Source organism: Branchiostoma lanceolatum, chromosome 4 (genome assembly GCF_035083965.1).
Source record: "Branchiostoma lanceolatum isolate klBraLanc5 chromosome 4, klBraLanc5.hap2, whole genome shotgun sequence".
Taxonomy (NCBI): Eukaryota; Metazoa; Chordata; class Leptocardii; order Amphioxiformes; family Branchiostomatidae; genus Branchiostoma; species Branchiostoma lanceolatum.
The window spans coordinates 2500406-2512656 of NC_089725.1; the positions used below are offsets into that span (position 1 = coordinate 2500406).

Sequence of the window (12251 nt, forward strand, 5' to 3'; positions counted from 1 at the left end):
TAACAAGACTGTTGAATTTTGCAGGACATATGTATGATAAGCATGCCCTCGGCCTTCTGACCTATAATAGACCGGACCGACAACTACACGGCGTTTATTTGTGGTTCTGTAGTTGTTTGGTGTGTATTGTTGGCTACGTACTCAACAGAGTTCGGTGACCCTGGTACCAGCCGGTCTGACTTCTGAAATCGACTCTGTGCCAAAAAGTGCACAAAATGATGCCAAAACAGGTTTGTTCTTCTCTTAATGTATGCTGCGACATTGATCTTATGACTTCATATATCATCAGCTTGTTACCATCGCCGAGAAGGTTATGCAGAGGGTAGCGTTTGTCTGTCTGTTTGTTTGTCTGTTTGTAGTGGCACAGGATAACTCGAGAATGCCTTAATGGATTGTCTTGATATTTGGTATGTTGGTAGGTTTTGATGAGACCTAAAAACGATGAGATTTTGGGCCCCCTAGCGGCTTCTTACGGTACTGCAGTGGAACTTCCTGTTTTGATATCTCGTGTTCTGGACATGCTATGGAACTTATTTTTGAGTGGTAGATAGATCTTTGGACAGAGAGTAAGTGGTGTGGGTTTGGGCCCCCTAGCGGCTTTTTTGGAACTGCAGGAGCAGGTTTTGCGTCTGACTTTGAAAGGGAATAACTCAAGAAGGGCTTGATGGATGGTAATGATTTTTGGTAGGTAGATAGCTTGAGTGATGATGTACATGATTAGACACTTTTTATGCAAATCTAATTTGCATAATTAATGAGGAAAGTTTATACATCCGCCAAATTCCATGATAGGACTCTGAAACATGTGACATATGTAACTGGGGAAGAGAAAAATATTAATTGATATGAACTATGCAAATGAAGACCTCATTTGCATAATTAATGAGAAAATACTATAACATGATGGCCTTGATGGATGGTCATGATTTTTGGTATGTGGATAGCTTTTGTGATGCTTAGTATGATTGGACGATAATTATGCAAATCAGATTCTAATTTGCATAATTAATGAGGCAACTTTAAAAATCTGCTTTGTTCCATGATATGACAATTCAAATTGTAACTGAGGAAGAGAGGACTGTTGATAGATAGAAAATATGGAAATGTGGGCCATATTTGCATACTTAATGAGTAACTTCTATTATTCCACACTGGCAAAAGACGGCAATTTCATACATTTAATCCTTTTTTGTGGCATCGGGACGTTATGTGAATGTGAACATCGTTGAATCAAATTATGCTAATAAGGGCCTCATTTGCATAATTGATGATAAATTTGTTCAGCTCATACTTTGGACATGTTATATCTTAAGACAATGAACTGGTATGATTTATTTGCATCTGTACTCATGTTCATTATGTCTACTATTACATTGTCTCTTCATGCTTCATGTCTGTCAGAAACGCCAGAGCTCCTTGTAGATTTACTGACAAATTCTATCCAGGTCGACTAGACCGGGAATTGACGCTCAGATATGAAAATGGTCGTCTAAAAAGCTTTACGGATGAAACAGCAGGCAACACGTTGATTTGGCTAACAAGTTAAATGTATGGTAAAGTTTCGCAGTATAATGACTTCCTCCACAAAGTTAGTCCAGTCACATAAATGTAGGTTGTAACTGCTAAAGGTCACAGTGTGCCAGGGCGGTGTGACTTCACAATCGGCCTTGTGTTTGGGGGGGAGGGAGGGGGTCCAGAGCACGTCACGGCCAAAACCAAATTACTACCGGTAAAGAACTGCAACCTACAAAAACAGAAAGGAACTTAGTGGCTCTTTGTGCCACCTTGCACGAGAGAATGAATTTTCATAATGAATTCCGCTTCTCTTGGCACGCTCTCAGTCACTTTCTATCAGATCATGGGACAACATAAAGTGACCCAAATGGTTATATACTTTGTACGTGCTTGGTAACTTCTACATACATGTCCTAGGTACTGAAATGTCCTCCACCACATATGCTCTGCTTACCTCAGGCATGGTTGACTTGTGTTAATGAACAAAAGGAAAGGCCTCTGTGAAAACTTTGTATGCTGTCAGCTGCATAATGGTTGACACGCAGGGTAACTGTTACTCAAGCAACTGGATAACATTTGGAAACGGTCCGACGTATCAGATGCATCCAACGAACAGTGACTAAATAGTTGACTGTTGTTAGTGATTGAAGAGAAACCTTTCAACTTTTATGACGCATTTTTTTAAAATTCTAAGATGATACTTATAGATATTTCTTTCCGTGTAGCTAATGCGAAGAAAACCAAATTTAGAATAAAAACCCAAGTTCAACACGTGTGCCTTGGATACAAATCGCTCTCCATTGCGTTTCAAACAGACGATGTTTAGCGCAAGCTGATCGCGATTGATTCAAATATAGACAGCTTTTTGGTTATAAAATAATCCAACCACTGCTTGGCTCGTCAGAAATTCCAATTATTCATTTAATCTTTGTGCAAATTTTCACTTAGGCCTTTGCTTGGTTTATTTACTACATTTTCTGGCATGTCGTTCTTGTCTTTAAATGCCTATCTTTGACCCCTTCCACGCAACCTCCTTTTCCTCCATCCTTTATCAGACTTAGACGAGTGCCCATCTCAGAGAACCTGTACCAGCCCCAACCAATGCCTCAACTTTATGGGGAGTTACTACTGTATGTGTTCAGCAGGGTATAGACACCACGGGGACACCAAAGCTTGCATCGGTGGGTCGTAAGTATAGAAATAGCAAGGCGTCGGTGCAACGGTGCTCTTGTTCAGCGGTGGATAGTAACACACGAACACGCGACTAGTTCCAGCACCATTGAGCTGCAGCTACAATCTGCATCTTTGCTGTATACGTCACCTGTTAGTTGTATTGCTTTACCGATAGATTTTATCATTCACACACAAACTTAACTAGAGATAACGGCCCTGTGTTTGATGGTTTGCTCTTCGGCTTTACGTGTGTTTCAGCATTTTTCCTCAGCACAAACCTATCCTTGTACCTAATCCTGTCTGTGCTATTTTCTACGTTTTCAGAGGAAGAACTCAACGAATGTGCGATTGATCCGAGTCTCTGTCAGAATGGAGAATGCATCAATACACGAGGATCCTTTGTTTGTAGATGTGACACCGGCTATAAGACAGACGACACGATGACTCAATGCTTGGGTAGGACATTGTCACTCCCACGCACAGTATGGTCAAGAGAATAATAGCAACACAATTTTTTTCCACCAAAAAGTTACTGTCAAACCTCTACAAGTGACCACCTTGCCAATACGACCATATTTGGTAGTCCCTTAGATAGTGTTTTCCATTGACACAATTGACACAAGCATTAAGACTCTAGACTGGATTTGATCGGTCCCCCGAGTGATTGTTTCGGCAAGTTTGTTGTAGTTTGCTGAACATGCACTGACTGAGATGACACCATATATATAGTGATTGCAATAAGCCAATTGTCTTCTGTATGTAAACTAGATGAGTCTACTCCTCAGCAAGCACTACATGTAAATCTTCTACTTGACAAGGCAAATCATTCTCCTGAAAAAAGGGTAGATCTGAAAAAGTAATTAACGTTACCACTTTTTTTAGTTTCGATGCACAAATACATTAAGAGATAAATCGTACTAGTGTTACTGTGTCAAACACATGGGATTTACTGATCTACTCACAGATGAAGACGAGTGCCAACTGGACCCGACTCTCTGTCCCAATGGCCGTTGCTACAACAACGAGGGCTCGTATGTTTGCACCTGCGACAGAGGCTTTCACTTAGACCCATCACGGACACAGTGTGTCGGTAAATGATACCATCTCATACTTACACTTGTCTTCTCCTGTCACTATACTTCTTTGGATCATGGTTGAACTTAGCCTGAGTACCAGCCTTTTTAGTTTCCGTCCGCAACCCAAGCTGTAGCGGAGCTTGGGTAGCGGACGGAAGCTAAAAAGTAGCGGAGCTTGGGTAGCGGACGGAAGCTAAAAAGTTGCGGAGCTTGGGTAGCGGACGGAAGCTAAAAAGTAGCGGAGCTTGGGTAGCGGACGGAAGCTAAAACGTTGCGGAGCTTGGGTAGCGGACGGAAGCTAAAAAGTTGCGGAGCTTGGGTAGCGGACGGAAGCTAAAAAGTTGCGGAGCTTGGGTAGCGGACGGAAGCTAAAAAGTTGCGGAGCTTGGGTCGCGGACGGAAGCTAGGCTGGTACTCAGGTTGAACTTAAGTTCAAGTAGAATTCATGACACATGCGCAGAGGTTACGGGGGTTTTGTTTTTGGTGTTTCTCAGATGTGTGCATTCTTGTAATTATTTGAATATTACTGTCAGTAGAGTGGAAGAAAGTTGGTGGAAAGATAGTGTCACCAGAAAGGTCACACTTGCCGGAGTACAGTAATAGGAATATAGAGTTCAGAGGTGGCAAAAGTAGCCATTTACCAGACATGACAGACATTCCAGGTCAGGGGTCTATGGAAGAGGCTACTACATACAATTCATAGGGTAAAGTTGTTTTAGTCTGATTTTGCTGATTCATCTTTTTCATATGCTAGTCACGTTCACCATAATCTTTTCTCCATGCAGATGTAGACGAGTGTGAATCCAACTCTAAGTTGTGCAGAGATGGTGAGTGTGTTAACACACCTGGTGGCTACAGATGTAGGTGTGACCAGGGATACATACCTAGTCCTGACCAGAGAGGCTGTGTAGGTGAGTCTACATCTGTGTCACATAGCCGTAAATGAGTCTGTATCTGTATCATATAGCCCTTCAGTGTAACACAACAGCTTAGCAGGCATGCCTGTGGTGCGGCAGTTGCTGGTTATATTACCCTGAACGACTTGTCACACCTGCAGGGTTATGTGAGCTTTTCAGACAGTGTTCTGAATAGGTTAGTCTGTCAAGTTTGCATTTCTGGCAGTATTATTAATGTTTCATCTAGGATATATCTCTAAATACCCCGTTTGTAAAAATCCCAGTTTTATGTAAACTGTGGATTTAGGTGAGGTAACATTATCTGATACAAATACAATTGATAACATTACAAAAACGGTCGTTAAGTTCCACACGGCTATGTCGCAAAAAACACTTTGTTCAAGCCAACGAACACCGTAGTTCAAATCCTCCCATGACGAGGTCAATCTGTGCCATTCTGGGTGGAAACTTTTTGATGTCGTTGTCTTCAAATGCAGAGTTATGGGAGATTTTCAGACAGTGTTCTGAATAAGATACATGTAGTCTGTCAAGTTTGCATTTCAGGCGGTATCATCAATGTTTCATCTAGCATACAATGTATATCCCTAACTAAGTAAATACACTTTTGTGAAAATCCCAGTTCTATGTTACACTGCGGATTTAGGTGAAGTAACTTTATCTGATACAATTGCAGTTAAGTTTTTGTGCATTTGGATGTTTGTAAATGTTTGCAAACATGTACATTGTTTGCAGATGTGGATGAGTGCAGCATTGGAAACCCATGTGGGAAATCCGTGTGTCAGAATCTCCCAGGACACTTCACGTGTGTGTGCACACAGGGCCTGGTGTTTGACAAGGACACCCAGAGATGTGTGTCTGCTTGGCTGGCTGGTAAGTTGATTGAGAAAATATTTGATACCGCAGAACTGAAAAAGTGCCTTTTTTGCCTCTGTGTACCGAAGTTTTTTTTTCAGTGTGTCTAGATGTTTGTGTTCTTGTGTATTTGTAGGTATCTGAAGTTTACTGTAGGTGCTCACAGTAGAGTGGCAAGAAGTGAGTGGGAAGATGATGTCACTTACAAGAGTGAAAGGAAGTAGAGTTCAGAGATGCTAGAACTAGTCATCTATCAAACATGACAGACATTCCAGTATACTTTTATTCAACATTCAATCCAAGTTATATCATATTTTATGATATCCTTACAAATAGGAACTTTTTTTTGCGTTTTGTCGCCTTCACGACAAAACGCCATGTCTTGGCTCTTACCTTCCATCAATGGTACTTGGTTCAACACTACAGTGTGGCACACCATGAAGACCTTCCATGTTTGTTGTTCAGCCTTTGCCTTATATGGCAAGACCTTCCACGTTTGTTGTTCAGCCTTTGCCTTATATGGCAAGGGACGGAAACAAATACAGTCATCTACAAGTTAGCTCAACGGGCAATGTCGCATGAGATCTGAAAGACCCTGGATTGAGATCGCGAGTGGAATTTTTCTCTTTTTCTTTTTAAATATCCATTTAATATATACAAGGCCTTTGTCTTATGAACACGACTTCATAGATTCCAAACCCGGCCTTCAAATTTTTCTGTTCATTGTAATGGAAAATACCGTGCAACGGATGCTTGTGTAACATAACGCAAACACCACACTTAAAATCACACTGAGGCTCTTGATGTTGTTTGCAAGGGCATCGGATCAAGGACATTATATAGGGATACTCCACCAAAAACAGCGATCCTTTGTTACAGTAACAAATGCTCCATTGTTCAGTATCGACTTCATTCAGAAGTTTTCAGAGACAACATGGATGTGGAAAATGTTGCTGCTCGGCACAAACATATGGGAATTTTCATGAATTTTAGCAAAATTATCCAGTAAAATAAGGAATAATTGTTGTAAATGTGGAAACCAGTATAATAGAGATGAGGTAACTGTTAATTGGTCTGAATACTTGTTTGACATTTGGTAGTCATTTTAGATAAAATCTTGCCACAGGCATAGCTGTTATGAATTTCTATTTCACTTAATTACCATAGTGCTGATGATTCAATGGTGCTTTTTCAAATTGTATGTTTTATTGCGTGTTATGTACATAATTACATTGATAATTTTTATAATGAACTTATTGTACATTTTAAAATAAAGTACAAGTTGTAAGCCAAGACCAGCTTTTTTAAAAGCACTCAAGTGCCATAACTTCAAAATTGCTTTTCCCAATGTGCCTTTCTTTATCAAAACAGTACTTCTTTCCCAAAATAACCATTTTTCTCATAGACTCATCAGCCCTTGAGTGACTTTCTTTGGCAGATTTTACTTCAAAAACAGGAGAACAGGAAAAGACATTTCACACTCATAAACGTAGACAAAATGCCAGCTTTTTTGAAAAGCACTTGTTTCTCATTCTGTTATTGTGGATGTCTTTCAGAGCAGAGAAGGTCGCGGAAGCAATGCTTCTCTGAGTTGAAGGATTTAGACTTTGGGTGTGCTGACAACCCAGCAGGGTTCAACGTCACCAAGGAAGAGTGTTGCTGCAGTCTCGGGGTGGCGTGGGGAGATTCTTGTGAGCTGTTCCCATGCCCAAGTAGAAATGCAGGTGTGTACAGTGGCATGTGATTACACTCACTCCAATGTAAGGCCTTGTGAATGATCACACGCAAGATGGAATTTGTCTATTTTTGTAACAGCCTGTCAGTTATTGCCAGTGGAATTTCGGTGCTTTCAAGACAGTAACTGACAGTAAGTATTCTGTAATTAGTACTCATAAGAAGTACTTGTCAGTAATATTACAGGAGTGACAGAAAAGCTGATTCACTGAAATTTTACTGAAATGCACCTGTCAGCAACGTAACTGACAGCCTCATCTCAGTACTGAAAGTTTACTAGGGGTACTGCAGCCAATTGTAAATCTTGAAACGTTTGCCATGTCTTTTTATTACTGTATATTTCGCAGTGACCTCTCCACTGTAAATTCATGACACCACGAATATAGGTTGCCAATACATTGTATATCATTACTGACAGCGAGCAGATTATTATTGGAATGAGCAGAGCACTTTGGACTAATGCTTTTACAGCTTAAAGGTACATATCCAATATTTTGTGAAACACTTCTCTGATACACAACGGATCACAATGACCCCCAGTGGGAGTCTTCATGCTTCGTTGAAAATGAAAAAATCTTAAGATTTATTCTGAAGATCTCAAGATTTTGTGATAAATCTTAAGATTTTATGAGACAATCTTGAGATTTTATGAGACAATCTTGAGATCTTTGAAAAGGTCTCAAGTTTTTTCCAAGACGGTTTCAAAGCTTCTCAAGATTTTTTCATTGCTTCTCGAGATGCTTTGAAAAAATCTCAGAATCTGGAGAAATCTTGAGAAATCTTGAGAAATCTTGAGACCTATTTAGAGATCTCAAGATTGTCTCACAAGGTTTCAAGATTGTCTCATAAAATTTCAAGATTGCCTCTTAAAATCTCAAGGTTGTCTCATAAAATCTTATTATATAAGATTCATCACAAAATCTTGAGATTTGCAGAATAAATCTTGAGATTTTTTAATTTTCAACGAAGTGTGAAGACCCCCGCTGGGGGTCGTTATGATCCGTTGTGTATCAGAGAAGTGTTTCACAAAGTGCTCTGCTCATTCCAATAATAATCTGCTCACTGTACTTTCCCCTTGGACTGGAAAGCTAAGTCCCTGAGGAAATAAAAGAATTTGCATTTTTTACAAGATGACAGAATATTAACTGTTGTATCTTAGAAAAATGTAAAGGACTCCTACAATCTGCAAATTTTGACACCATATCATTGCGCTGTTTATTGTATAGCATGATTCTCTTTTGTTGTCATGTTTGCAATGATGTTTTCTACCGAAAAGTAGTGTGTGTGTGTGTGTGTCTGTTGAGGGATGGCTGATGGGCCCTAATAAAGATTGCCTCAACCAGAGGACTTGGTAAAAGCTTGTTGGTAAGTGCTTTACTCTGTGTTTGGAAATAGCATTTAAATCTATCAATATGTCGATTACAGTCACAGATGAATCTTCATCTGAAAGGGTAAGTGGAAATGCGAGAGATTATCTTGGTGGCAAACTGTTAATGAACAATTTTTTTTCAGACAAGGCTACTCATAAGGCAAAGAAACAGGTTTCAGTGCTTGAGGAAATGCACATAAAGCTTTGTCTAAATGGATTTCTAACAGTGATATCAGGAGTTCACACCACCATGCTTCTGTGTCATTATCTAGATAGTTAAACTTGTAAACAAGCTTTGTTACGTTAGCATGACTACAAACTAACACCAATCCAGCACCAATCACGGTGTATGGTGGTGTGAACTCCTGTGATTGCTGCTAGGAATCCGTTTAGGCTAAGCTTGATGAGCATTTCCTAAAATGATGATTTAAAACAGTTTCTTTACCTTGTCAGCAGGGAAGGTCTGAAAAAATCCCTTCCAGGTCTTTCCACTCAACCCTCATAGGGTTCAGGACATCTTGTGTTATTAGTGATTGTTAACCTCGCTTGTTGTTGTTGATTTCAGCGGACTATCTGGAACTCTGCACAACCTTAAGTGGTTTCCTGATGAAACATGACCAGAATAATGAGATTTATATTGAAGGTAAGGAATATCACAGTACTCCAGGTCCTGCATTGCTATATACATGGTGAACATCTTCTTGTTGATCAGACCTGGTGGCACAAGTGTGTAGGCCGTGTATCTGACACTGGACTGCGCCAAACTGGGAAAGGTATTCACAAAGTGGCACAAAATGATGGCGCAAATTTGTTGCCTGAAATTCCATTTGTCATTTTGGATGGTGACGTAAAGCCGGTGGCACAGTGTATGATGGAGCTTCAGGCGTCAAACCTCTGCATGTAAAAGAACCCAACACACTTATCAAGAACAGTAGGGGTGACCTGGTGTACTTGGCTTAAAGCGTGAGCCATAGGAAAACTGCATTGTACCATAATGTATTCAAAATATAACGCTTCACCTCAATTGAAGATTACAAATTAAAGAAGACAAAGAACTTCATCAAAGTGAACTCTCAGAAAATTTCACAGGCATGTTGAATTCCCAGACATGTTAAAACAATTTTATATGGAACATTAAAGGAATGAATTTATTTGTCATCGTGTGGCGCAATCAGTAGGGTGTTTTGGCCATAACTGAGAGGTCCTGGATTCGCAACCACCGATATGCCCCGATATTGTGCCCTTGGGAAAGGCACTTAACACGACTTTCCTCACTTCACTCTGGTGTATCTGAGTACCTAGCTTCGGTTAGGGACATCCCTTGGATAGGACGTTAAATGGAGGTCCCATGTTTGAGGGGAGCCACACCTGGAGCATGTTAAAGAACCCACCACACTTATCGAAAAGAGTAGGGGTCCTTTCTGGTGTGAGTGGTTCAAAACCTACAGTCCTATGGCTGCACATGGGTTCACCCTTAGTAATACCCTCCGGCTAGTTGGGCAACCCTGGCATGTAACGTTGGGTAACATAATTCGCGGGGTACTTAAATTCGGGATTTTTCGAAAACGGGGTGTTTAGGGATATGTGCTAGATGCAACATCAGTAATACCGCTAGAAATGCAAACTTGACAGACTAACGCATTCAGAACACTGTCTGAAAAGCTTCGATAACCATGCATTAGAAGTTGGCTACGTCAAAAACTCTCCGTCCCTTATTGTCACAGTCTGAGGGCTTCGTGGGAGAATTATATGTACATAGTTGTTCGCTGGTTTATAAGACAAATGTCACATCCGCTTCCTGCTAAACACAATTATTTACAATACAACTTATTAGAATCTCTTTTGCTAACCTACAACTGGACTCTAAGTGTGATTAATCATCAAAACGCCTCTTTGTTGCTACAACCAATGGCTACGTACGGCACTACGGTGAATTTTCCCGCCGCCATATTCGTTACCCAGAATCCTGCTATTCGGCAGACGACAAATAGCGAGGAACACTTTTTTTGTCTAAATGTTGTGTGTGATAGTGGACTGATGGCGATATTTTCCTCAAAGTTTAGCACAAGCAGAAACACATGGACATAGTAGTATTACCATTTCTACGGCATCCAGCCAATGCCCCGATGAATAATGTACAAATTTCCATGACGGTGGGGGTGAACTTTGAGTGGCGTTCTACCGACTCAACACACGGGTTGTTCCCGAAGGCCTGATGCATGCGGTACGGCCGTTTTTTCGTGTATTTTTTTTTTACTTGGACACGTCTATATCCATAGCACTCTCCTCAAGCCAAGGATGGAACGAATAGCTGCTGTATAAAATGTGATTAGCGGTAAGATATTCAAGACGAATCTTCTCTCCCGAATTAATGTGCCCCCCTGTCCGACAACACCGTCATTGTGCGTGCGGCGGACGGTAGTTTCAAGTTGAAATATTATGGTGTCAGCACGACTAGAGACAAAATCTACCATATATATGATTAGTGCAAAGATAGTACATGATACTGACAGAATAATAGAAAAAAAGGATGGTTTATTGTTCTGCTAGATTGATTTCAGTCAACCATTATCGGAAAAATCCCGAATTTATGTTACCCAACGTTACCTGCTGAACCAATAAATAGAAAAAATTAAATGAAGAAATGGAATGTTTCTGACTTATGTTTGTGCTTTTTTTCCAGACATTAACGAATGTAAATTGTTCAACAATCCTTGCAATAATGCGATGTGCAGGAACACTCCAGGTAGCTATGTGTGCATCTGTCCAGATGGATACTTCCTCAACGAGCAAGAACTCACATGCACTGGTTGGTGAAATCTATTTTTCTTCAGTAAACATCAAGTACAGTACTTTAACTTTATTGCTTGTCAGTGATAGTGAATATAGTAGTACAGTAGAGTAGTGGCTATTTTGCCAGTCAGGCTGGCACATAAACATTGTGTCACAAAGATTGATGACCATGTTAATTTGCCATCCTGACCGGAAGCAACCATTAGACGTCAAATCGTGAATATAACCTCCTGGGTTAGTGCTTTTAGTCCTAAAATTCTATGAAAGGTTTTGGAAAGAATTAGCTCTATGTATTGGTTAAGGTTTGGATCGGGGCGATACCTACCAAAGAATCTTAAAACTCCAGTCACTTCCAGGCTTCAAGCGCAATATAAGTCACTGCGACACTACAATCGTTTAAGCCGTAACATATACTTATAATTACTTTCTTTAATACCGAAATCGGCTTCAAGCCGCATGAGTACGAATATCAAAAGAACTGGAGTTTCCAGTAATCTGACCAAGAGTCGAGCATTACCGAAATGCCAAAACATCTGGCAAAATGCTTACCGCAGCAAAAGCAATGTGCAAATCCAGGTCCAGCTCCACAAATCACAAACTGAAATCCATGAGGCTTTTGAGGGAAATATAGGAAGTCGGAAGTCGACGCTCAGAAGTAAAAATCGATGCTCATGCATTAAGTTACAAACGTCCGAACAAGTTGTTAATCCGTCTATACTGTAGCCAGTCAGTGACAAAAGGATGGGATGGAACAAACCGCGTGTTCATTACGTGATGTATTGTATTACGTAATTAGCATATCGCTCCCCATTCTGTCCGCGG

At 40.4% G+C, this 12251-nt stretch overlaps 1 protein-coding gene across 2 annotated transcripts in view; it reads left to right on the plus strand.

Annotated features, from left to right (window-relative positions):
- The window catches only part of LOC136432224 (latent-transforming growth factor beta-binding protein 1-like), a 49500-nt gene that overhangs the window by 30529 nt on the left and 6720 nt on the right, over positions 1–12251 (plus strand). Inside the window, exons 14-21 of one of the 2 annotated variants that reach the window (XM_066423283.1) lie at positions 2571–2696; positions 3013–3144; positions 3653–3778; positions 4550–4675; positions 5414–5551; positions 7090–7257; positions 9202–9279; positions 11320–11445. In XM_066423283.1, coding sequence (XP_066279380.1) covers positions 2571–2696; positions 3013–3144; positions 3653–3778; positions 4550–4675; positions 5414–5551; positions 7090–7257; positions 9202–9279; positions 11320–11445 — 1020 coding nt within the window. The remainder of the gene's footprint in view (positions 1–2570; positions 2697–3012; positions 3145–3652; positions 3779–4549; positions 4676–5413; positions 5552–7089; positions 7258–9201; positions 9280–11319; positions 11446–12251) is intronic. The other variant, XM_066423285.1, reaches the window with a different exon arrangement.